Consider the following 22,274-nt stretch of genomic DNA (forward strand, 5'->3'; position numbering starts at 1 on the left):
AAAATTAGTATTTAAAAGCTTACTCCAAACATAATGAAGTTGATCGGTTGTCAAGAAAATGTCATCATTTTTCAAAACATGTAAACCTTATAGTTTTCCAACTGTTGCCTTGTTTATTTTTTTCTTTTTATGTTTTTTTTTACTTTATGATGATTCAATTAATGGTTCAAATATTCATAGTATGTATATTTCTGAACAAGAACATATACCCATGTATATATAACTAATAAACGTTCCATAAGCATTTTACACGAGAGAACACTATTCGGCAAGTAGCCGGTCATCGTAACCGGTTATCATGAAGGAGCTTGGACGTCGTGCAACAGCGCTGAGCTATATTGGACGTCGTGCAACAGTCAAAACTTTATTGGACGTCGTGGCACTTGGACGTCGTGCAACTGGCAGCGACTTTGGACGTCGTGCAACACTCCCGCAAATGTAACTTTTTTACAATTCTATAGTGCGCTGTTTCACGACGTCCAAGTGTCACGACGTCCAAAGCTTGTAGAAAGACTATATTTTTGGCAGTTACTGTACTTTTGGACGTCGTGGCACTTGGACGTCGTGCAACAACTCAAAAATTATGTTTTGGACGTCGTGGCACTGAATAAATATTATTGGACGTCGTGGCACTTGGACGTCGTGCAATGCATCCGATTAAGTCCCTTATCAGTTCGGTAATCTCTCATTCAGTCACACCCAAAAGACTGCCGCTGCTAGACCGATTGTTTTTTAGTTCAAATTACTTAAACTTGGAAAATAATATTTTATTTTATCTGAAGTAGTAAATATAGTTACTTGTTAGTAGTTTAGGTGTGTTTTTTAAGATGATTTAGAAGGTGGAAGTAAACAAGGGTTGGGATTTTGTAGCATTTTGTATTCAAAAATATTGTGTAACAACCTGATGTAATACAAATTAAATGATACCGAATAAATAGGACAAAATTATACAAGCTGATAATAGGTGTAGATATTTGAGTTGTCTTGATAAATCTTCTTTACAAAGTTCACATAACTTACGGGGTTCTTACCAGAGTATGATTCCTGAAATAAAAAAAGTTAAATACTGAAAAATATGCAAAAAATATAAATGTAACAATTAAATAATACAAATCACCTAAATTGAAGCCTACATACCATTATCACAAGTAGCCTATTGCTGGACGGCATTGTTGGCAGCAATACTCGGGTTGTTGATAACTTCTCCGAGAGACTCGAGAAGTTCCTTCCTGTAGTCATCAAAGTCTCCATCCACTTCGTTGATCGTCTGGTCTTCGATAACCCACAGCGTACAGTCCGTCTCTCTGATGAGTCGCTCGTCGTGAGATACGATAATCACTCCTGCCAACACAACAGAGATTAAGGCTTATACAGTGTTGGAAATAAGTTTTAAGTTTATAACTATAGATTAACACATTGATGACGGAATTTTTACATCTATTAATACGTTTTTTAGGTTATGTCCTTTTTTATGTCTTTTACTATGTAATTCATCTTTAGACTGAATTATCTAATTACAAACTATCGTTTGTTTTCTGGTAAAATGGCCAAGGTGGCACTGTAATATGGCCTTCTTACACTATTTTACTCACTTCTTTACTTGTAAAACTAATCTCTAGGGTGTTTTAAACTTTTTCTAAAGTACTGTTAAGTGTAAAGTGTGTAAAAGTTTATAACTATTTTCATAAACAAACCTCCTTTGTAGTCATTGATAGCATCAGCAAGCGCATCTATAGATTCAATATCCAAATTGTTGGTCGGTTCATCCTAGAACAGTAGACAAATTAATTTTAAAATGATACGTAGTACAAAAATAAATAAAATTGTATCCAAATACCTCAGTGAAAGTAATCATCTAGAACTGCTTAGTATAGTAGAACCCCAAGCACTTCATACTCGACCATCACTGGCTTTCCAAGCCCCTGGCTGCTTAACAATCTGGCTGTATAAAACCAACCTACTATTATATTATCTGGTCAATGTTAAATCAAACTCATATTTTACTACGATGTAGGCCCTACAATTCACCAGTTTACATTAAGCCTAATATAAACAATAGTCTGAGAACCAATCACACCACTTACAAGTATAACAACATCGGGGGCGTTAAGACACAGTTCCGCCAAGGCGACCCGAGCCTTCTGTCCACCTGATAGGTCCTTCATCTTGATGGTGTGTGCGTGACTGCTAAGTCCGAACGTGCCCAGCTGCTTGCGGGCCTTCTCGTACGGCAGATCAAACAATCGCATCAGATACTCCGAAGGCGTCTCCTCAGCGGTCAAATGCTCTCCAGAGTGCTGGTCAAACTTGCCGATACGCTAAAACAAAGTATTTCATTAGTGGGAACCTTATCCAGTCAGTTATGTGACACTTATAGTTAAATTTTCGTTATCGTCATTGACTTTTGCTGTATTTTTTTATGCATATCAGTTATTACAGATTATCTCACCTGAAATTTGTGTTAAAAGATGTCAATTAGTTTTTAGTGTTAAGTGATTCCTAAAGCCTAATACATCCTCAGAGTTAGGCTGAGTTGGCCAAATTGGTTTTCTCGTATACCCGCACATTATTTTGAAATAGGAATCAATCTCACAAAACTTAAAGAAGAGCGTGAAAACTGATAATCGGATAATTAAGCCTTTACTGTGTTGTTTGTGTGTAGTTTCTTTGCCAGTGGCATATTTTAACGCAGAATATGGTTTATGTTAGACAAAGCAACGCAACAGATAACAAACAATATGTTAGCGCTGAATTTGGCACAGTCCTAAATAATACCCTAACTAAACAGATGATCCGAAATAATATTACGATAGCCTACAAAACTTCCAATAAACTTTCCAACATCCTACAACGGGCCAAGAACAATCGCCGTAGTAAAGTGAATGGCACAGGAATTTATAAAATCAAATGTGACAACTGCCCACGTTTTTATATAGGACAAACTGCTCGTTCATTCAAAACTAGATTTAAAGAACATTTACCAAAAAGAAATACAACAAATCCGCTTTTGCCGACCATCTCATTAGCTACAACCATAACTACACTGACATAGAAACTCATTTGGAAGTCTTGCATTTTTGCAACAACAAGAGGCGCATGGATACAATAGAAGAATTTGAAATCTATAGAGCAGCTAGAGAACATCCTGACCATATCTTGAATGAGCAGCTGTCATTTAAATTGAATATTATTTATAACACCGCAATCCGCATCATGAACTCGACCAATCAGCGCAAGGGTCCTGATAAACAACAGGTGATGGGGAGTGAACGTCTCCGATACCACCGTGACCATGCGCCAGTCATGACCTACACATTTCCGGCGCCGCGTCGCGTGTTAGCGGTACTTGGCCAAGTGTTTGTAATATGTGTTTTTGTGTGAACTTCATGTACTTTATGTGTTTTTTGACGTGCTCAACCGCGGGCTAAATGAGTTAATTTTGTGTTTCTTCACTTTGAAGATGTGCTCATTGTAGCACAAAACAGCTGTCGTGTTTGCCATCTACACGGGATCATTTTAGGCAAGGTAACATAAACCATATTCTGCTAATTTTAATGATCCAGAGGCTATCCATGATGAAATTTTTTAACGTTTTGCAAGGGAACCATACAAACCCTGGTCTTGTTACTTTCTAACGTCGACCTTTCTGTTACATAGCATCATTAATACGCCCAATGACAAATGGCAACTGGGTCTGGAAACAATCTCGCTTGGAATCAAACTAGCCACCTTCAGAGTTGAAAGCAAGCACTGTAACCACTTGGCTACCCAGATATTGTTTTTCGTCCATAGATATTGAAAAATTATTTTATTGTTTACTTTGCATGCTTATTTGATAGTGATTTACTTTTGTAAGACATCCAAATATCTTAAAGAAGAATATTTGTGAAACAACCAACCACACAAGATACCAATACGTTATTAGATAGACAACTCACCAATCTGTGGTTTTTCCTAACTTCCCCTTGTTGCGGTTGAAGAACTCCAGTGAGGAGATTCAAAAATGTTGATTTTCCAACTCCGTTGGGCCCAACGATGGCCACTCTTGAGGACAAGTCGATTCCAAAATCACAATTTACAAACAGCGGTTTCTGGTTAGAGTATGCAAAAGTAACATCTGAAATTGTAAAAAAACGGTTACATATTTCTAGATTGTTGCTTAAAATTGAAAGTCATCATTTGAACAAACTGTTTAATTATCTACTGTGTTACATTGTAAATTTTAGATACATGATTGCTACTTGAAACAACACAAGTGTGTTAAATAACACAGGCCAAACTTGATGCGCAATGAGCGTGGATTCATAAATTATCAGCATCAAAGGTATAAGGATATCCGAAAAATGGGGTCAGATTTGGCTCAAAATTTTAATTTTTTTAATTTATCCGATATACTATGTTTTTTAGACTTATATCACAATTACAGTATAAGGTATTCACATTGACGAGCCGTATTAGTTGTTTGCATCAAGATAATATAAGGTACTTTTTGTTAAGTTTGAGTAAGAGTAAGCTGTGAATCCAAACCTCTAAGTTTAATTATCCGATCTGAACCGTGCCTTATCTATCCGAATCGAATCTGATCCGAACTGAAATTTCACTCTCAGCATACCCCTAGTGACTGTAAGTATGACGCTTCAATAACCTATACACCACCATTGAGTATACACATACTAGAGTAGCCACTCAATGGAGGTTGTCGTTACCTGAACAGAGTGTTACAGAGTAGCGTCAGAGGTCCAAACTACTCCACCTTGGGCTTCGGGGTAAGGCAGTTTGGTTGTTTTTTTATTATTGTTTTCATCGTAGGTTGTCAAATGTCATTTTTGTTGATGACATTTGTTAATTTGTTTCTAGCTTTGTTATTTTATAGTAAATATTTTAATACTAAATGATTAAAAGGTCCTCTGAGGCGTACTGCACTACCAACAGACTACCGCAACCCAAGCGTCAGTGGCCCGAACTACATCGCCAAAATCGGTAACAACTAATAGCATTACGTGACAACTCTTATACGTGTATACTCAATGACACCACCAAATACAGCTGTTGAGGAAACCACTATATTTGGTTTAAAACTCCAATGAGTGTCATGAAATAGAAAAAAATGCACAATTACTAAAAAGTTATTCAACCATAAGATCAAACAATCAAAGAAACAAATTAGTGTAATAAAGATAGGTATGTAAAAAAGTAGATGAACTCCAAAGAGAAACTGAGTAAAATAATTCAAACGAATGGCATAAATAAATATGTGAAATTTTTTTTATAAGATGCAAGTAACAGCTTTGTAGCATAACTTACTATGGAGTCCTAATATAGGGGGCTGTAGCGGGGGAGGGTCGGGGAATGAGAACTTGACAATATACTCCTTAGGCTTCTGAAGCAGCTCTGGTAGAGTAGTTTCCTCCTCATTCTTCTGAGTCTTACTCCTGTTCTTCTCTTGCTTCCTGGTCAGTGCTTCCTTTGTCTTCTTCTCCTGTTAGGCAAAAACGGTTTCTATGAAAAATTACTTACTCTTTTTATACTTTTTAGTAATCCAGCTACTAAGAGGTCACTAGGTGGATATTTATAGGCATGCACTGTGGATGCGATACTCCCTGGCGTGGATTATCGTCTGCACTAGTGAGTACTATGACTATCCGTAGTACTGATAATTGGACCAATTCGTTAATTACAAGGCAAAAATGTGGTTCCGATTCCACTATAAACTGTAGGTCCCTTAGTTGCCCTTGGCTGTATGGGCTTTTAATTAACAGCCGTGTCTAAGGAACATGTCGGCCTTAGTCACTAACAAGACTACAAGATTGCGCCACTCATTCTACACTCATCTCCATAACATACTTGGCTTAAAATACCTATATTCGTATGGTCGCCATTTTATAACAAAGTATTAAAGAAAGTACTTGCTCAAAACGGTCAAATTACAGTTTGATATTGATAAACAATCCTGAATAAAAATGAAGTCACAAAAAAGGGAGAGAGATTTAGAATAAAGATAAAAAAATCACTCCCTGAGTGTATAACAAATATTAGACTAAGAAAAGGTTAATAAATGCCAGAAAAAAAACATAATAAAGTGGTACATCAAAGGTTAACAGTAATAATTTTCATCCGACCTAAAATTGTACATAAAGGAACAAATAAAAGAGCACATTGTCATTTAACTGTTTGATAAAGTTGGTTAGATCAGGTAATTAACTCTCTACTACAAAATATTTACTCACAGCTTGTTTCTTGGATTGTCCGTGAGCCTTCAGTTCCTTAATTCGCTTTTCTTGTTTCTCAAATTCTTTCAACATCTCTTTCCGTTTTTGCACAAACATTTTCTTAAACATACTGTAGTTCCCTTTGTAATAATAGAGCTTCTGCTGATCCAAGTGGATGATTTCATTACAAACATTGTCCAAAAAGCTTTGATCGTGGGAAACTATTAGTAGCGTTTTCTTCCAGCCTTGTAAGTAACTGTAAAATAAATTATGAAAAATGAATTAAAACCATAATGTTACACAATAAAATCCACAAAGAGAACAGTAATTTGATCTTTATTGCTGACTGAAAAGCAGCTGTTAAAAAAAAAAAAAAACTTACTAAAGAGACCATTTCTTAATGATTGTAATGATATGATCAAGGACAGGTCTAGTTTTAAACCAACAAAAAATGCTTTGGATTAGGAGGCGAGCACTATATATTTACTCAGTAACCCATGTTTTGAGTTGTTGATAAACATGAAGAGCGGATATTGTTGCAGTGATACCAACTAAACAAAAACTATACTTCCAAGTTGGAGCTAAATTTTAAACTTAATGCAAACTGGTAATTCTGTAAACAGGTTTACGTGATCCATAAGAAAACTCACTTGTCCAACCAGATAACAGCATTAAGGTCAAGATGGTTGGTAGGTTCATCGAGCAGCAGCAGCGTGGGCTCTATATACAGCGCTCTCGCCAACGACACCCTCATCCGCCAGCCACCAGAGAAGCTTTTGGTTGGTCGGTCCTGCATCGCACGCGAGAAACCCAAACCTGCGAGTAGCCTTCGCGCTCTCGGCTCTGCAGAATCTGCTCCGATCGCTTTAAGCTCTTCATAAACCTGGAATTAAATCAACATAGTTGATGATTAAGTACTTGTTATGTTTATCTGATAACATTCTGCTAGGACAAAAAAAATCAAACCAGAGGTTAGGTTAGGTTCGATTAGCCCATGAAAAAAAATTATTAATTTCATAGTCATAGTCATAGTCAAGAATCTTTATTCATAGTATACATAGTTGTACATGAATAGAAAAACAATTTAATTTAATTTATTGCTACTATGCTGGACTCTCAGTTTTACAGTAAGGTAAATTAAGACTCTCATTGGCTTTTTTTGTTTTTTTAATATAGGCCTTTATTGCAATACCACTATTTAATGTAACAATATAAAATTTGTTGATGTAGTTAGTGTACAAAAGAGGTTATGACTGAATCAGGAACATTTCAAATTTTAATCATTTTAATTTATTATTGGAATTATCAATTCGTTTTAAGTTAGTTCTATGAATATTTAAAAAATCAATGATTAAGTTAATATTTGTGTTCACAACACAATGCTTTCTAAAATTGTATTACATCGATATTAAACACGGTAGCTCAGTCATAGTTTTATGCTGAAACCAGACATTGCTGTTTCAAGATTGGTCCCCACTACTATCTGCTTACACCAATGTACATTTTGTAATTTGTTGCGAGATCTTTATTCTTTCGTATCACAGATCCGCTAACGTTTCAACAATTTTTATGTCACCATACAGAAAAGTTGATTGAGAAATGACATTTTTGTTATTTAATAAATCAAAACAAACTATAGAACCCTTCTGCTATAAAACATAAAATATAGCATTGACACAAAAAACTACACTGGACAAAATCTTTATCATATTTTTTAACCAAACTAACTTAGCTCACCTCAGTCAATCTTTCTCGAACTTCTTCAGATGTGTTTCCTTTTTCTTGATCAGTTTCAAGTTTCTTACACTCTTCCAACAGCTTGGTCCGTTTGACGTCGGCTCTGAGCACGGACTCGACAGCTGTGTAGTCGTCTGCAACTACTTCTTGTTCACAATACAGGATGTCTATATTGGGTGGGATAGCGAAGGCACGGTTCTGGATATGCCTAAGCAATGTTGTTTTACCATGTCTAAAACATAATGATCTTGTTAGTTTCATTGGATTATTAATCAAATTGAAACAATGAAATACATTAAACTTATAGGGCGCGCCTAAAAAAATCAATGTAATTAAATTAGTATGTTTTTTTAGTAGGTATGTCTAATTAGGTTCTTTATAGCCTAATATCATTTACAAGTTTTAGGGTATGAAGTGAAAAAAAAAACAAGGAACTCACCCGTTTGGACCGACTAAACCATATCGTCGACCGTTTGCTATAAGTAGAGTTGCATTGACGAACAAGTCATTTCCCTTGGCTGAGATGCTGAAGTTCTCCACCTATTGAAACACAATTGATAACAAACAGGCTACAGTATCTATATTTTTTGTTAGGTTTTAAATCATCATTGATGATCGTCCCAAAAGTATCCTATGAAAAACATAAATGAGATATTATTTTTGTACAAATATTTCTTCATTTCTTAAATTCAATATCTTTTAATGTATGTTTCATGAGTCAAGGGCATGTCACATCATTCCTTGATACAGTTGTTAAAGTGATTTAATAGTTTGATTTAATACTGTATACCGTATCATCATTTTAATGACTGGGGTTTTTTTAATGTTGTGATTGTGTACGTGTCTGTTTATATGAATTTAGGCAGCTCACATGTGAATTGACTACCTTCTGATGAAGCGATTATGGCCTTAGTTTAAACTAGTTACGGCAATAATAAGCAACAATAGAATCACACAGCTGATATTAGTAGTAGTAAGTAAATCTACTTTCTTATTCAATGTTATCCTTAAGCTACAATACAAAATTATAACACCTCAAATTTTACTACTTACTAATTAATTAGTACATGAATAAGGCGTACAAAATCAATTAATTCCTACCGTGGCTAATTCACTGGAATTATTATATATTGACTCATAGATAAAAAGTCCTAAGCCAGATGTGATACCTTAATATCCACAGCATTTTCCAGCGCCTGCAATTGTCCAGCTGTCTTCTGCGTTTGAGATACTGTAAAGTTGTCACCAAGTTCACTGTGTCCTTGACCTCCCTTCTTGGTCAAAAACTCTACCTGCTTCTTGTATTCCATCTAGAAAGAAAGAGTGGGTAAAATTTTTAAGGAGGTTGACAGCATGTTTAAAGCTTGCATTTGACCAAGCCCATCTCAAGGGCCTGGACAGTGAATGTACCAAGCAAAGCAAGTGGTGAGCTGGTACAGAACAAGAATGATCAGATAAATTTTGATTGGCGGTACCAGTGTGGAAAAACCTATGCTGCCTTATTTTTAAAGTCTGTTTCGTTACCGATTGAGCATGCAGCACACCATTTGATTGATAAACAAATGTTATCTTGATATATAAAAGTATTTTTATTTGCATTATGCTTTGAGTTTCCATCTGAGTACTGAAAACTATGAGTCTATAAATCGTAGAGTAGAACCAACATTTTTGCCAACCGTGACCTCATTGTGGTAGAAACTTTTGAGCAAAAAAGTAAACCTGCGTTCAAGAATAAATTGTTATAAAAGACTCTAATAAGATAGAGGTAGAGGTAGGCTAAACACAATGTAAAAAACTATTTAAATTTTTAAAGGGAACCAACGTAAAATATTTCACAGTAAAAATGACAGAAAGTGAGTCACTCCAGTTTCCCGTGGGCCAAGATGAATCTAGGCCTAATGTACTTTAAGATAGAATATTTAGGGATTCATTTGTATTTAGTTTATCATCATAAGCATATTTAGGTCAATAAGGTATTATAACCTTAACCCTTGAAAAACAAAATCTGAAGACTCTCAGCCCGAATTAAATATTTTCCTTCCCCACTTCAACGTCACTTTGTTTGTGGTAGGGTAAAAAGGGCCAGTTTAAATGTGACTAATATCTACTTACTTCTTTCTTCAGTTTCTTCTTTTCTTTATGTGTCATTTTCTTCTGACTGTCTGAAACAAAAGACTAGCAAGTTAATTAAAAACAATAGGCCTAAGCGTTAAAAGCAAATACATCAAGTAATATATGCTGGGGAATGGTTGTGCTGACCAAAAGATATTAACCCTTTGAGCGCCAACTGCTGATGTATCGGCACTCTCATTATATAGGCTATTCTTAAAACGCATACTGCTGATATATCGGCACCCATCGGTGCTGCAAAAATAGCCGACCGCCGATATATTGGCAAATAGATTTTATTCATTTAGAGCTCAAATGAGACTGCTGACGCTGACAATATTAAAAGTCATACCATATTAAAGCTAAAGAGTTTCCCTACAAGAATATAGGTACTTTATATACTATACAAACATTTTAACTGTAATACGTTTAACTGGGAAAAAGAGCAATTCAAATGGCTGTGACACCGCCTGGCCAAGGCCTAACCCAGCTGATTGTATTCTGTATTCTTGCTCGAAATAGTTATTGAATGTTGTTGTATAGGCTACGTCGTCAATAACTGGTAACTTAAAGGTTTTTTGCATTATTTTGAATACTTAGTGCACGTTTTCAATATTTAGTAGCCTACATGTTTTTAGTTATTAGTGGGACTCACTGAGTAAATTTTGCATTGGCTATTTATCAAATTCACATTTTCATATATATTGGCAATTGGCATAGTAAATTTATTTATTTATACTCTTCAAAATTGGAATATTTACTCTCATTAGAGTAGGCCTAACTTACTGAACAAGAAAATATAGTGTATGAAGAAAAAAACTTGATTTGTATGGTAGGTAGGCTATACAGTAACCTATACCCAAGAAAATAACAAAATAAAACTTGAAAAAATATTTTATTTTTATTTTTGAGATAAAAAGTTTTTTTTTTCTTATATGCAATGATTGTATATTTAAATACAGTTAAAAACATGTAAAATAAAATAAACCAGATCCGTTTATGTCAAGTCATTCAAATTGTAGCCTATAGCACTGTTAGCCAAAACATGCAAAATCACTGATTTTGCTCCCTGGCCATTTGGTGCATCACATGCATTAGTGCTGGCTCATAGAGGAAGTTGTTGCATCTTTTGACGGCGCTCAAAGGGTTAATCGTTGTATTGTTGATTACATTACAAAGTCATCATGCAATGGACTGATGACTAGCAAGCCACGACCAAACGCTAAATGTTAAAAAGGTGATTCCAGTAATCTACCTAAATTGACTTCATTCTAAAAAACCTTTATGGCCAGAGCTAGATATTTGGATGACTTGGCAGACCAGACTAAATTGGCGATGTCTTTGTCAATTGCTAAGCAATGTCTACAAATGAAAGGAGATTTTTACCTTTGATTTATAATAAACAATTGAAAAGTAGAATCGATAACAGATCATGGTAGGAAAAAATTTATTAATTTATAACTGCAGATTATGATTCTTAGTTTACTTTAGCCTACAATTAGCAATTTAACTTAGGTTATATAAATTACCCACCACACACACACACACATAGGCTCAGGAGCGAATTTCGCTAGTAGCCTAATTGATTAAGTAGGCAATATGACCCTTCCAAATTACTCAACAAATGAGTTAAGCCTGGGAATTTTTTTTTTGCGTATTGTTACTTAAGCTTACCTTGATTAACCTCTCCATTAGCAACAGTCTCACCAGCATCAAAGTTAGTATCATCATTTTCATCGTCGTTAAGGTCTTGAGAAACTTTGTCATTCTTTTTGTCTTTGCTTTGCTCTACGACCTCTTCTTTTTCCAAGGATATAGATCGGGCAACTGAATTTTCTTTACTTGATATTTCTTTTTTGGACCTCTCTTCAAGTTGAACGCTGGCAACATCATTGGATAAATCATCTAAATCACTGTTATCTCCCAAACTTTCAGCACCTGAATCTTCACTCTCTACAACTTTCTTTTTTGCTTTAACTTTTTTCTTCTGCTTCATTAGAACTTGATTGGCACTATAATCTTCAGATTCACTGCCTTTACTTAAAAGATTTACTTCAGGTTCATTATCACTGTCCCATTCTTGAGCTTTACTTTTACCTTTGCCCTTCTTTTTTGGACCTGTTTTCAAAGCGGCTTTGCTAGATGACTGCCCCTCTGGTTTTGATACTTCTTGAATTTCACCATCAGAATCATCTTTCGCTTTGGATTTTCCTTTCTTCTTGTCCTTTTTCACAGGTTTAGAAACATTGTTATCCTCATCAGACTGAATGTCTTCTCCCTTTTTCGACTGACCCTTCTTTTTGCTTTGTTTTTGGCTTTTAGAATCTTCAACATCACTGTCATCAAAATCGTCCTTCTTTGATCCCTTTGTCTTTTTTGGAGCCATCTATAAAATTGATTCTACTTAAATATATTATTAAAAAAAACAATTAATTCGTTTTTCAGCAAAATTGAAACGATTTAATTTAAGTTAAAGGTTATGATTGATTGCACAAACACTGAAGGCCAACAATATGTTTGCACTGACTTCACAACATTACTCACTTCTAACTCCTAACAGTATAAATAACTTATAAGAAAAATAGTTAGGAAATATTTCTGTATTGTTCGCCTTAAACAAATTAAGGAAATTATTGAAATTGAAATTAGTTCAAAAATCTAATCCAGATCCAGATGGAGTCACATTCACATACACAACTCAAAAATATTTAAGGTTATGGTTTATATCTTCTTGGCCATATGACATTACAAAACAAGACGACAAAAGTGAAAGACAGTATTCCGGGATGAGAGAGAAAAAGTAAAAGTACGTTTTAAAAAGCCGTTAATATACAGCTGGTTAGGAATACCATTGATTATATATTTCCCCAAGATCAGTAGGAATACTACCACAGCGTCCACAGCCACCTTTAAAGGTGGCCGTGAATACTACAGCAGTTGATTTTGAAACGAATTTAAAACTGTAAATCTAAAAAAAAAAAACTGTACCCTCTATAGGCAAATATCCTAAACTAGCTGTACCCGCGGGCTTTGTCCCGTTTAACTTCATAAGTATTCGCATGGCTCAATCACATTCTGGTTGCAGTTCGTTCGCTACGCTCACTCACCTTTAGGTTGGAGCTCGTTCGCTGCGCTCACTTGCCTTTAGGTTAGCTCGTTCGCTACGCTAACTGACAATGTCTACTCCTTTTATCTATGATTTTAGTCAGCCTATTATAATTATTTTTCTGAAATAGGCTACTAAGATTTTGAAAGTATAGGCTAATCACTAAAATAAAAATAAATCTTTTAAAATGCCCATCATATAGAGCAATATTTTGTTCAACTTGTCCCACATTAGAATCTTACTTGCAGTATTTAAATTCAATTATTAAGATTACGATTTTCTTGTGCCTGGTGTAGTGCTTAATGATCACCAACAGCACTTTTGTTTGTTCTTACCAGTGGGTTGTAGGGGATAGTGTTGTACCTTTGACCATCATGTACCTTTGACCACCAGTCATATAGTGAAATCTAGAGGCTGTATAGGGAAGCTAATGAAACTAGTTCATAGATCAGCCACCAGAGGACTACTTCACCTTGCATTGGAGTGGAGATTAAAAACTGTGATTGTTGGAAGATATTTTAGTTTATTCATTTTTGCTACTGAAAAGTATAAACATTTGCTGACTTATATTGTTTGTTTTATAAAATTTACATTTGTCTACAAATAAAAGTGAAAGTGAGGGGTTATTATTTGATGTTTATCCTCTAACTTCTCTTGGATGTTTGAAACTGATATTATTACATATCTTTTGAGAATATACATAAAATGGCGGTTTGGCGGGAAGCGCTAGTGTTGTACCTTTGACAACTTAATAGCGGTGTTCCTTTGACCAGGTCAAAGGTACAACACATCATCTGTATTCAGTGTATAGTTATTACTGTTTTTTTTTTTTCTTTTTATATATGTTAATGTATTAATATTAAGCCATTGTTTTGTGGAACCTACAGGAGGTTGTCGCCAAACTCCACACACTGCCAAATAAAGTGGATAAGCACGTCAAAGAGAATTTTTCAATTTTGTAGTGGTCTTTTATCCTAAAAAATAAATTAAGCCATTTTTTAATCTTGATGAAAAGAACCAAGTTCAACTTTGTGTATCTGGTTTTATATTTTAAAAACTATCATGTAAGATATATATTTGTTTTTTTCTACCTGTTTTGGGCTGAAATCGATATGCTGGTGAAAAGTACAACACCCACACTGGTCAAAGGTACAACTGCATGTTGAACCTTTGACCACTATGTAACACATTTACTTTATCACTAAAAATAGGAACCAACTTGTTTATTTACCTACAACATATGGGAATGTCAACGGCAATGAATTTATCAATGGAATCTATCCACTAGTGTGACATGGATCCTGCAGAATGGCCTGTTTTTTCTAGTGGGGCCTTGATAAAAAGAAACTCACCAGCTTCTTGAGAGTAAATATTAATATTCAGGAGGATAGACCAATCCAAACAGTTTTTTTGGAAGAACAGAAAATTTCTTTGAGTTTAAAGAAGAAATATTGAGAACAGGAGGAGGTTAAGAGGAAATCTTATATGTATGAGAAGACTAGAAGAGAGACATAAGGAATGCAGATACACAGTCACTTGGAGAGGTGAATATAATATTTACTATCATTATAAGTTATTATTATTATTATTATTCTGCTATGCAACTTATTTCGCAAGCAAAAAAATCATGAAGAATATAAACACCCCCGCTGCAGCAAACCTACCGACTAAGCAAATTTCTATTTTTCTGAATTGATTTTCTATTAAATCTATCTAAATAACATTAGGTTTAACGAGTACCTAGGTTTGCTGCTACAAGGAATCTAAGAAAAGGTGTTTTTTTAGTAAAATATTAATAGCTTAGTATAAAATAAATAAAATTGCCAAGTTCGATCTAAATATATATCCATTTACAAGCACTCCACAACATTTTACAATATTCTCCTTAAGAATAAAATGGGAATATTAAATTTACAATTTTTTTAATTTTCTCTGTTACCAATTGTCGCACACAAACACTTTGGTATACTAAATTATTTGTTTTTTTAAACTCTTTAAAAAGGTCTCAAGAAATTGAGAAATTTTAAGTTTTGAGGGCCAAAAATAAGAAAAACCAATTTTTACGCCATAAAACCCCGTTCCCATGGTCCGATCATGCTGGTTTGCAAACTCATTCAAGTTTATCCTGCCTTACACCTTTATTAAACCAAATTTCATCAAAATATTGGACGAAAATTACTCAAGTTATTGCGTTCACGGACACACACACACACACACACACATATATATATATATATATATATGAATATATAATCTATATATATAAATCTATACATATATATATATATATATATATATATATATTATATTTGATATTGTTCACGTGTAGGGCTACTGTAATTAATATCTATATATTTAATACGCTAGGCATATTTTTGTCATAATTGTTTTGGAGTGGTGGTGCTACCGATCACCATGTCCAAGGTGTCGTTAGAAAGGTCTTAGCATGTAGTTTTGCCATCAAACACAAAAACTTTGGTATTCCATCAGGGCTCTGCCCCAGTGGCCTTCAAAGTTCTCATGTTATTCTTATGGAGAAAATGTTTGTTTACATTTGAAGTTGAACAGATGAATACTTTCAAATTGAAACTAATATTTGAAACAGCTGGTTATACTAAAATTTTGCACAAAATCAAAACATAATCAAAAAAACCTTTGACATAATCGAGACTATAAGACGTTGACCAGGACGGCCAATAGGAGGAGGCCAACAAATTTAAACTGGTAGACGAGAACGAAATACAAATAATATGACGTTGATAGCCGAATACAGCAAGTACCCTTCTGTGTTGGGTTTAAGTGTGCTTTCCAACAGCCGCCTGAAGATTTCACATTCAATTTAGGACTGTTGGACAATCACTGCATAAGCTGTTGATTTTGGAAGACAAGGAGGCGGGTATGACTACATCGGAAACAGAAGAGAGGAGGTTTAGATGAGTGGCAAATGCGTTGGGAGCAGAGTGTTTTATGTTAACGTTTTAAAGGTAAACGAACGTTTATATACCTAACATCAGAAAGAGACTGGGTGGAAGAGGAAGTGTGTAGATGTGAAGAAATAAAACCACGAGTCATGTATTTATAAATTGTTCACTTCAAGAGACAAATAGGAGAGAACAGGAATAAGTCTTGGATAAGATAGGTCTAGGGTTGAGAAAATAAAACATGATAAGTTACAAGGAAACAATTGAAATGTTTAGAAAAGTAGGCTAAGGAAAAACCAGGGATACATACAGACGTTAAAATTTAAAAACAAAGAAACAAACAAAAACTAAGAAAGAAAAGGAATGAAAACTTGCCCATGAAGGGGAGAGGAAAGGTTAGAGCGAATCTCAATGATCCCTATCGCTCAGGGCGGTATGGGGAAGGGAGTCGTGCTGTTAGGCTTTTGGACACGTGTCTGGAAACCTATTGCGGCTATGAGTAAGGCTAGAAAACACTATTTACAGTAAATTAAATGTTGATTATATCGATCTGTTATGTACATCTTGAGTATTTTCATAATCTTTGAGCCAAATATTTTAAAGTCATCAGAAATTATGACTGTTATTCGTTTTAAAATAATGCCTGTAATACTTAGCATTGCTCGAATTCGAGCAACAGGTACACTAGTTAATAAATAATACACCATAGTAGGCCTACCCTTTTTTTAAAATTATTTTTAATGACTGATGCATTTTAACACTAAGGTCATGGTCACAGTCTTTCACTACCGGTATGTTATTAAATCTAATATGTAAACAAAGAAAATAAATACAATCACATTTTAACTAAATCTATCTTGACTTGGAAAATTGTATAATTAAGAATATCATTATACCAATGGTTTTAATTATTAATTTTGTCTTAATTCTTGGATCTTATCATAAATTGGGTTTAAATTTTGTGTTTGCATTATGTTAAGGATGTTGCTTTAATTTTTTCTTGTTGCTAGATATATATGTAGGCCTGATTCTTCTTTTACATCCATCCTTTCTCCTTTTTTTCATATTCTAAAATTTTGACACTATCTTCAATTTTTGCATAACTATGGTTATATGAGAACAGAAAATTTCTTGAGTTTAAAGGAGAAATATTGAAAACAGGAGGAGGAGAAAATTAATAGGAAATCTTTTACTTATGAGAAGAGTAGAAGAGAGGCCTGGTCTCACAGTAAGGAATCCAGTTACACAATCACTTGGGGAGATGAATAATTTTTGCCAGTTATGCTATGCAACTTGTTTTGGAAGTAAAAAAAAGCCATGAGGAATATACACATCATGTTGTCACAGTGGTAAAGTAAACATACATATTGTCAGATCAAATAAATACATGCGAGAAATGTTTACTGGTAACAGCTTTAAGTCGGGAAACATTTGTAGAAAACACTAAAATAAGGCCGGCTTTTAAAAATGATAAAATATTTATTTTTACAAGAAGCGTTTATTATTTCAAAGCGCTATTAAATAGCGTGAGTATTTCAATAAGTTACATAAGCTTTAAGTCGGATCCTTTAAACTCATCTAAAATTATGACTGTTATTACTGTAGTTTAAAAATAACTCCTGTATAATACCGGTACTTGACAATTGCTCGATTTCAAGCAACAGGTTCTCTAGTATATGAGTGTTTGGAGTATGTCAATAACGCGAAAACTACTTGACCAATTGAGCAGATTTTTCTCCATGAATACAGACAATAACCACAGGCTTAATGAAGATGGTCATCTTTTATTTTAATACTCTCCTAGGGCTCTGCCCTGACAGCTTATTAAGTCCAATGTTGTTCTTCGAAGTAACCATGAAAACCACTCTAAATGCCACCCAACCTGTTACGGCAATCAATAGATTTATTAATACTTATGAAGTCAAACGGGGCGAAGCCTGCGGGTAACAGCTAGTTAAAGTTAAACATAAAGTTACAGTTGAGTAAAGCCTGTGGCAGCCAAAGTTGATGTTTTGTTTTCTAAATACTTAGTGTTGTATGAGTGGTATCTTAAGATTATTTGGAAATAAATTATATGTAATGACCATCATGAAACTTTAATAAATGTCTAATTAATAAAAGTAAATGCAGAACATTTCAGTTATTACGTTTGTATACAATCTTTTTAGTACCCCTCTGTGGGCACCCATGAAAGGTGCTACGCAGTTTACAGAAAGTTTTACATTCAGTTTTTGGCCAAGGGAAGAATCAGTAATCTACAACAGTATAACTCTGTGGAGGTTTGTAGCTACGTTCACTTTCATTCCTAAACTGGCTTTAATTTCAACATGGGAAAAACATTTTATACTGTTTTAGTGTAACCACAGGTAAATATTGGGGCAAACCAGCTCCATAACTCATATTTTGTAATTCTAGATTAGAGACATGCTTCATTCCTAGTTGTCAAATCACCTTTAAGGGGGTGAATTGCAAGGTCGAGAATGTGAAATAAAACACCAAGTGCTCTTTAACGAGCAGTCGCTTATTTGTTATTTATTCAAGAAGTCACATTCATGAGAAAGTCTACTTTAGCCATGACAAATCTGAAGCAGATGAATTTATAAATAATTGCACAAAATATAGACACTTAAAAAACTTGAGTATTTTGATTAAACTTTAGTAGGAAGATATTAAATATCGAGCACTGAATATACTTAATTGCTTGTAAAGAGCTACACAAATGTACAACAAACATAACTTAATATATTACATCGGAACTATAATACAAAATAATAATTAATCTAAAACATAAACACTTATCACAGAAAACACACAAAACGGTCAAAAAATATCGGTAATTTTTTACAAATAATCGATAGAATATACAATTCGTAAAAAATTAACAACAACTTAAATTCAGATGAGTTGAATGCTATTTTACAGAAAGCGTTGGATGATCTTTGGCTAGTCCGGCTCACTCCCTTGGAGACGATGCAGCTCTGAAACTGAATACGTGAAGCTTAAGCAAATACTTTTGTCTGGGGGACATCAACATAAGTATCAAAAGTAGTGTGTAGCTATTCAATTAGTTAAATAAAGTTACCCATAAGTACTTCAGTACCTACTTCATTTGGATTTTAAACTTATCCAACTTTTATTACCCCTGTACCTTACCTATTTACATTCTCCCCCAAAATATAATTTACGGAGAGAATATTGTTTTCATCAAAATTTTGTGTTTGAGATTTGGGTGGATATATTTGTTTTGGGTCCCCCTGAAAAAAAAAATGTTTTCAAATGTATGTCCGTGTCAGTGGTGGATCCAGATGGCAGCGACTGCCCCCCCTCGGGCATAATTTTATTTTTTACTGCATGTAATGTCAAAATTTTGCTGCGATTGCCAATGACAATGTCTACACAACCGGCGAAGACGATGATGACTTTTCTGTGACTGTGGGAGCGGGAGATGGTCAGAATTTAGCCGCGAACACGGAAGACTACGATAATGGACGATAATGTCTACAGTACCGCGCGAGTTGTTCATAATCTTGCCGTGATAGCGGAGGACGATGATGATGTTCAGTTACCCCCTACCGCGGGGGTTATTCAGGGATTTGCCGTAACCGCTGGAGACAATGACGATGTTGAGGGGGGAGGGCTTCAACTCTAATTTTGCCCTCCCCCCCTAAATATACCGCTAGATCTGCCACTGGTCCGTGTTTGTGTTTGTGGGTTGGTACAGAGCTACAGACTATACCTTTGGTCTGATTTGGATGACATTTGGAAGACGCGGCTACTAATCTCCAGGCGTTCTTTTAAAGCAATTGAGCCGCCTCAATTGCTTAATAAATTGTTTATTAATGTCAATTTTTAAAATTTCAATTTTTAATGGTGATTCCCCCAAAAAATCCTATAAAATAAGAAAAAATATATTTTTCACAAAAACTGCCTGAACGATTTTGCTTAAAATTTAGTACAATATAGTTATTTCAATTCCAAACAAAACGGCACAACCCCTATTGCTTTAAATATCACTGTTTAAAAGTTATCGTAATTTATATGATTTTTCCCTTTAAAGCCCATAAAATGACAGAAAAATTGGATAATAAAAACACCTTGACTGATTTCGATCAAAATTTATTATTGTACGGTCTTTAATTCTTTGAAAATTGTAAACCTCAATTGCTGTAAAATTACGGTTGTAAAGTTATTGCAACTCTTGTGATTTTCCCCTTAAAATATAATAGTTGCTCCCACTGCTTACCCATGACAAGTGTTGTTGACTATCTAATGGGAGAAAGTGTGTATCAGATTGCTGATACCGCTGATTTGTACTTTTATACATATGAATTATAAGTAACCTACACATTTACTGAGATGTCATTCAAATACTAATAAATATAATTGTAAGATTAAGTGTTGGGCAGTATTGAAATGTATATGGATCTGGAGTTTTTAGAACTAGCATAGAGAAGCAGTGTGTACAGAAGAAACATTCATGTTACTGTACACCTAAGTGGTGTCTAGTCAAATACCGCCCCTCTTGCTCTCATATACTACAACGCAAATGGTGGAGGAAGGCTCTTCCTTGCTAGTCACATGTCTGACAAAACGTACCGTACCAGAGCTGAAAGCTCACGGACATCCCATAAGCGTGTTTCCTCTGTATCTTACTTCTCTGTGGAACTAGGCCTACCAAAAAACTTTGTTTACACAACCCTCAATAACAAGAAAATCTCAATTATTACAATTGCACTTTTCAAATGCACTTAAAAAACCATTACACATACAGTTAAATGGCTACATAAAACAATTATTTTATCAAAACGGTCTCAATAACATGGCTGTTTTCTAAATCACAATGTAACTCAGAACCTCTATTACAAGTAGTTTTGAGAAGTCAGTCTTGATAAAATTACTCTATAATTTAACTAAACAGTTCCCACGAAAATTCACCAGAGGATGTTTTGGTTCATACTCAGGTCTTCTAACAATTCTATACTTGAAACCACCTCTCCACCCTGCTCCTAAACCACTCCCACTTTCTCAAAACATAAAGTTATCTTTTACAGATCAGTTGCTTGTCCAGTGTGCTGGGGACAAAGCCCTCATTCCCTCCACCCCTGGCTAATTCTGGGACTTATATGCCATTGGTCAACTCACAAATTCTTATTACTGAGCTGTTTTTATCTTAAGTCTAATATCTTATTGTCATATCAAAATATTTGGGTAGGTGAGTGAGTGGATAGTGATCAGATGATCCCCATATTGATTCTGAGAAAAGTTAGAAGAACCTTTGAAACTATAGACTATATTCCTTGATTATTGCAGGCCTAAAGAACCATGGTAACAAAGCTGTCATCTTTTTTATTCAACATACATCCTTCACTTGTCTTTCCCCTAAAAATACACACCCCTAGTGTGTCTGTCTCGTGGACATCTCATCTAAAGTGTAAATATTTATATCACAAAAGTAAGAATGATAAATAAAAAAATGATCCGTGTTGTCTATATTTAACATTAATTTTACATTTTATTCACCTGTTTTGCATAGTGCTACTGGTTCAGGAGTGTTTTGGTCACCTCAGAGATGGACAACAAAGGACTCCCGTCCTGTTTATCTGGGGGTCTCCTGCCGTTGAGCTGCAAAAAAACCTGTTAAATTCTTTGAAATTTGGAATAAATCAACAGTATAAAAGTCTAGACATTCATTTCTCACTCTGAAATCACTGGGGATCATTGATTTTAGAGAGTAAATGTAGAGCTTTCATTCTGATTTTAACAAGTGAGGTAGATGCGTAGGTGCTTTGTTTACCTATTGAGCAATAGGGATATCTATTGGTAGCCTAGCTTTAAATATACACAGCTTTCATCTATCTATTGTTGAGGACAATTTAAAACAAATTATTTAATTCATCGGTTTTTTCGGTGAGAGTCGTATCAAATCGATATACACTATGAGCCCATTCTAAGACGTGGCATTCTCAGTGGCAAAGTTGATTAACACTCAATGGCAGTCTCATGCCATCTTAGAATGGGGGAAACAGAGCTGGATTTTTACTTAGTGTAAATACTGATTTGACGCTGCTCTCACTGGTAAACCAAGAATTTAGCAATGACACCGACTACTTAAGAAACAAAACATGTTCTTATATAAATTTTTATTCTGATTTAATAAGTTATACTGTAGCCAGATTCAGCAGGTTTTTTTTT

At 34.7% G+C, this 22,274-nt stretch overlaps 2 protein-coding genes across 3 annotated transcripts in view; both read right to left on the bottom strand.

Moving 5' to 3' along the window:
- Nucleotides 1-856: 856 nt before the first annotated feature.
- On the bottom strand, nucleotides 857-12,745 carry LOC128992677 (ATP-binding cassette sub-family F member 1-like). Its single transcript, XM_054416376.1, has 13 exons — nucleotides 11,730-12,745; nucleotides 10,059-10,108; nucleotides 9,116-9,256; nucleotides 8,386-8,486; nucleotides 7,947-8,178; nucleotides 6,860-7,092; nucleotides 6,228-6,465; nucleotides 5,305-5,479; nucleotides 3,939-4,117; nucleotides 2,085-2,318; nucleotides 1,695-1,767; nucleotides 1,138-1,341; nucleotides 857-1,044 (listed from the first exon to the last, which is right to left on the bottom strand). The coding sequence occupies exons 1-12, from the start codon at nucleotides 12,439-12,441 to the stop codon at nucleotides 1,154-1,156; spliced, it is 2,556 nt and encodes an 851-aa protein (XP_054272351.1). The 5' UTR covers nucleotides 12,442-12,745; the 3' UTR covers nucleotides 857-1,044; nucleotides 1,138-1,153.
- A 5,840-nt stretch (nucleotides 12,746-18,585) lies between these two features.
- The window catches only part of LOC128992579 (aryl hydrocarbon receptor protein 1-like), a 149,871-nt gene continuing 146,182 nt past the window's right edge, over nucleotides 18,586-22,274 (bottom strand). For both annotated transcript variants that reach the window (XM_054416226.1, XM_054416224.1), the window contains exons 10-11: nucleotides 21,603-21,704; nucleotides 18,586-19,066 (exon numbers count right to left, since the gene is read on the bottom strand). In XM_054416226.1, coding sequence (XP_054272201.1) covers nucleotides 21,618-21,704 — 87 coding nt within the window. In that variant the 3' untranslated portion in view covers nucleotides 18,586-19,066; nucleotides 21,603-21,617. The remainder of the gene's footprint in view (nucleotides 19,067-21,602; nucleotides 21,705-22,274) is intronic.

This window comes from Macrosteles quadrilineatus, unplaced genomic scaffold, assembly GCF_028750875.1.
Source record: "Macrosteles quadrilineatus isolate MER2022 unplaced genomic scaffold, UCM_ALF_1.0 Scaffold_4__1_contigs__length_99947679, whole genome shotgun sequence".
Lineage (NCBI taxonomy): Eukaryota > Metazoa > Arthropoda > Insecta > Hemiptera > Cicadellidae > Macrosteles > Macrosteles quadrilineatus.

Bases quoted from the DNA above. Each gene is read 5' to 3' on its own strand.
- LOC128992677 (XM_054416376.1), bottom strand. From the start codon at position 12,441: ATGGCTCCAAAAAAGACAAAGGGATCAAAGAAGGACGATTTTGATGAC. The intron at 10,109-11,729 runs GTAAGCTTAAGT...CTTTTGTTTCAG, and splicing joins TAATGGAGAGGTTAATCAAG to ACAGTCAGAAGAAAATGACA. The intron at 6,466-6,859 runs GTGAGTTTTCTT...TTTATTTTACAG, and splicing joins GCTGTTATCTGGTTGGACAA to TTACTTACAAGGCTGGAAGA.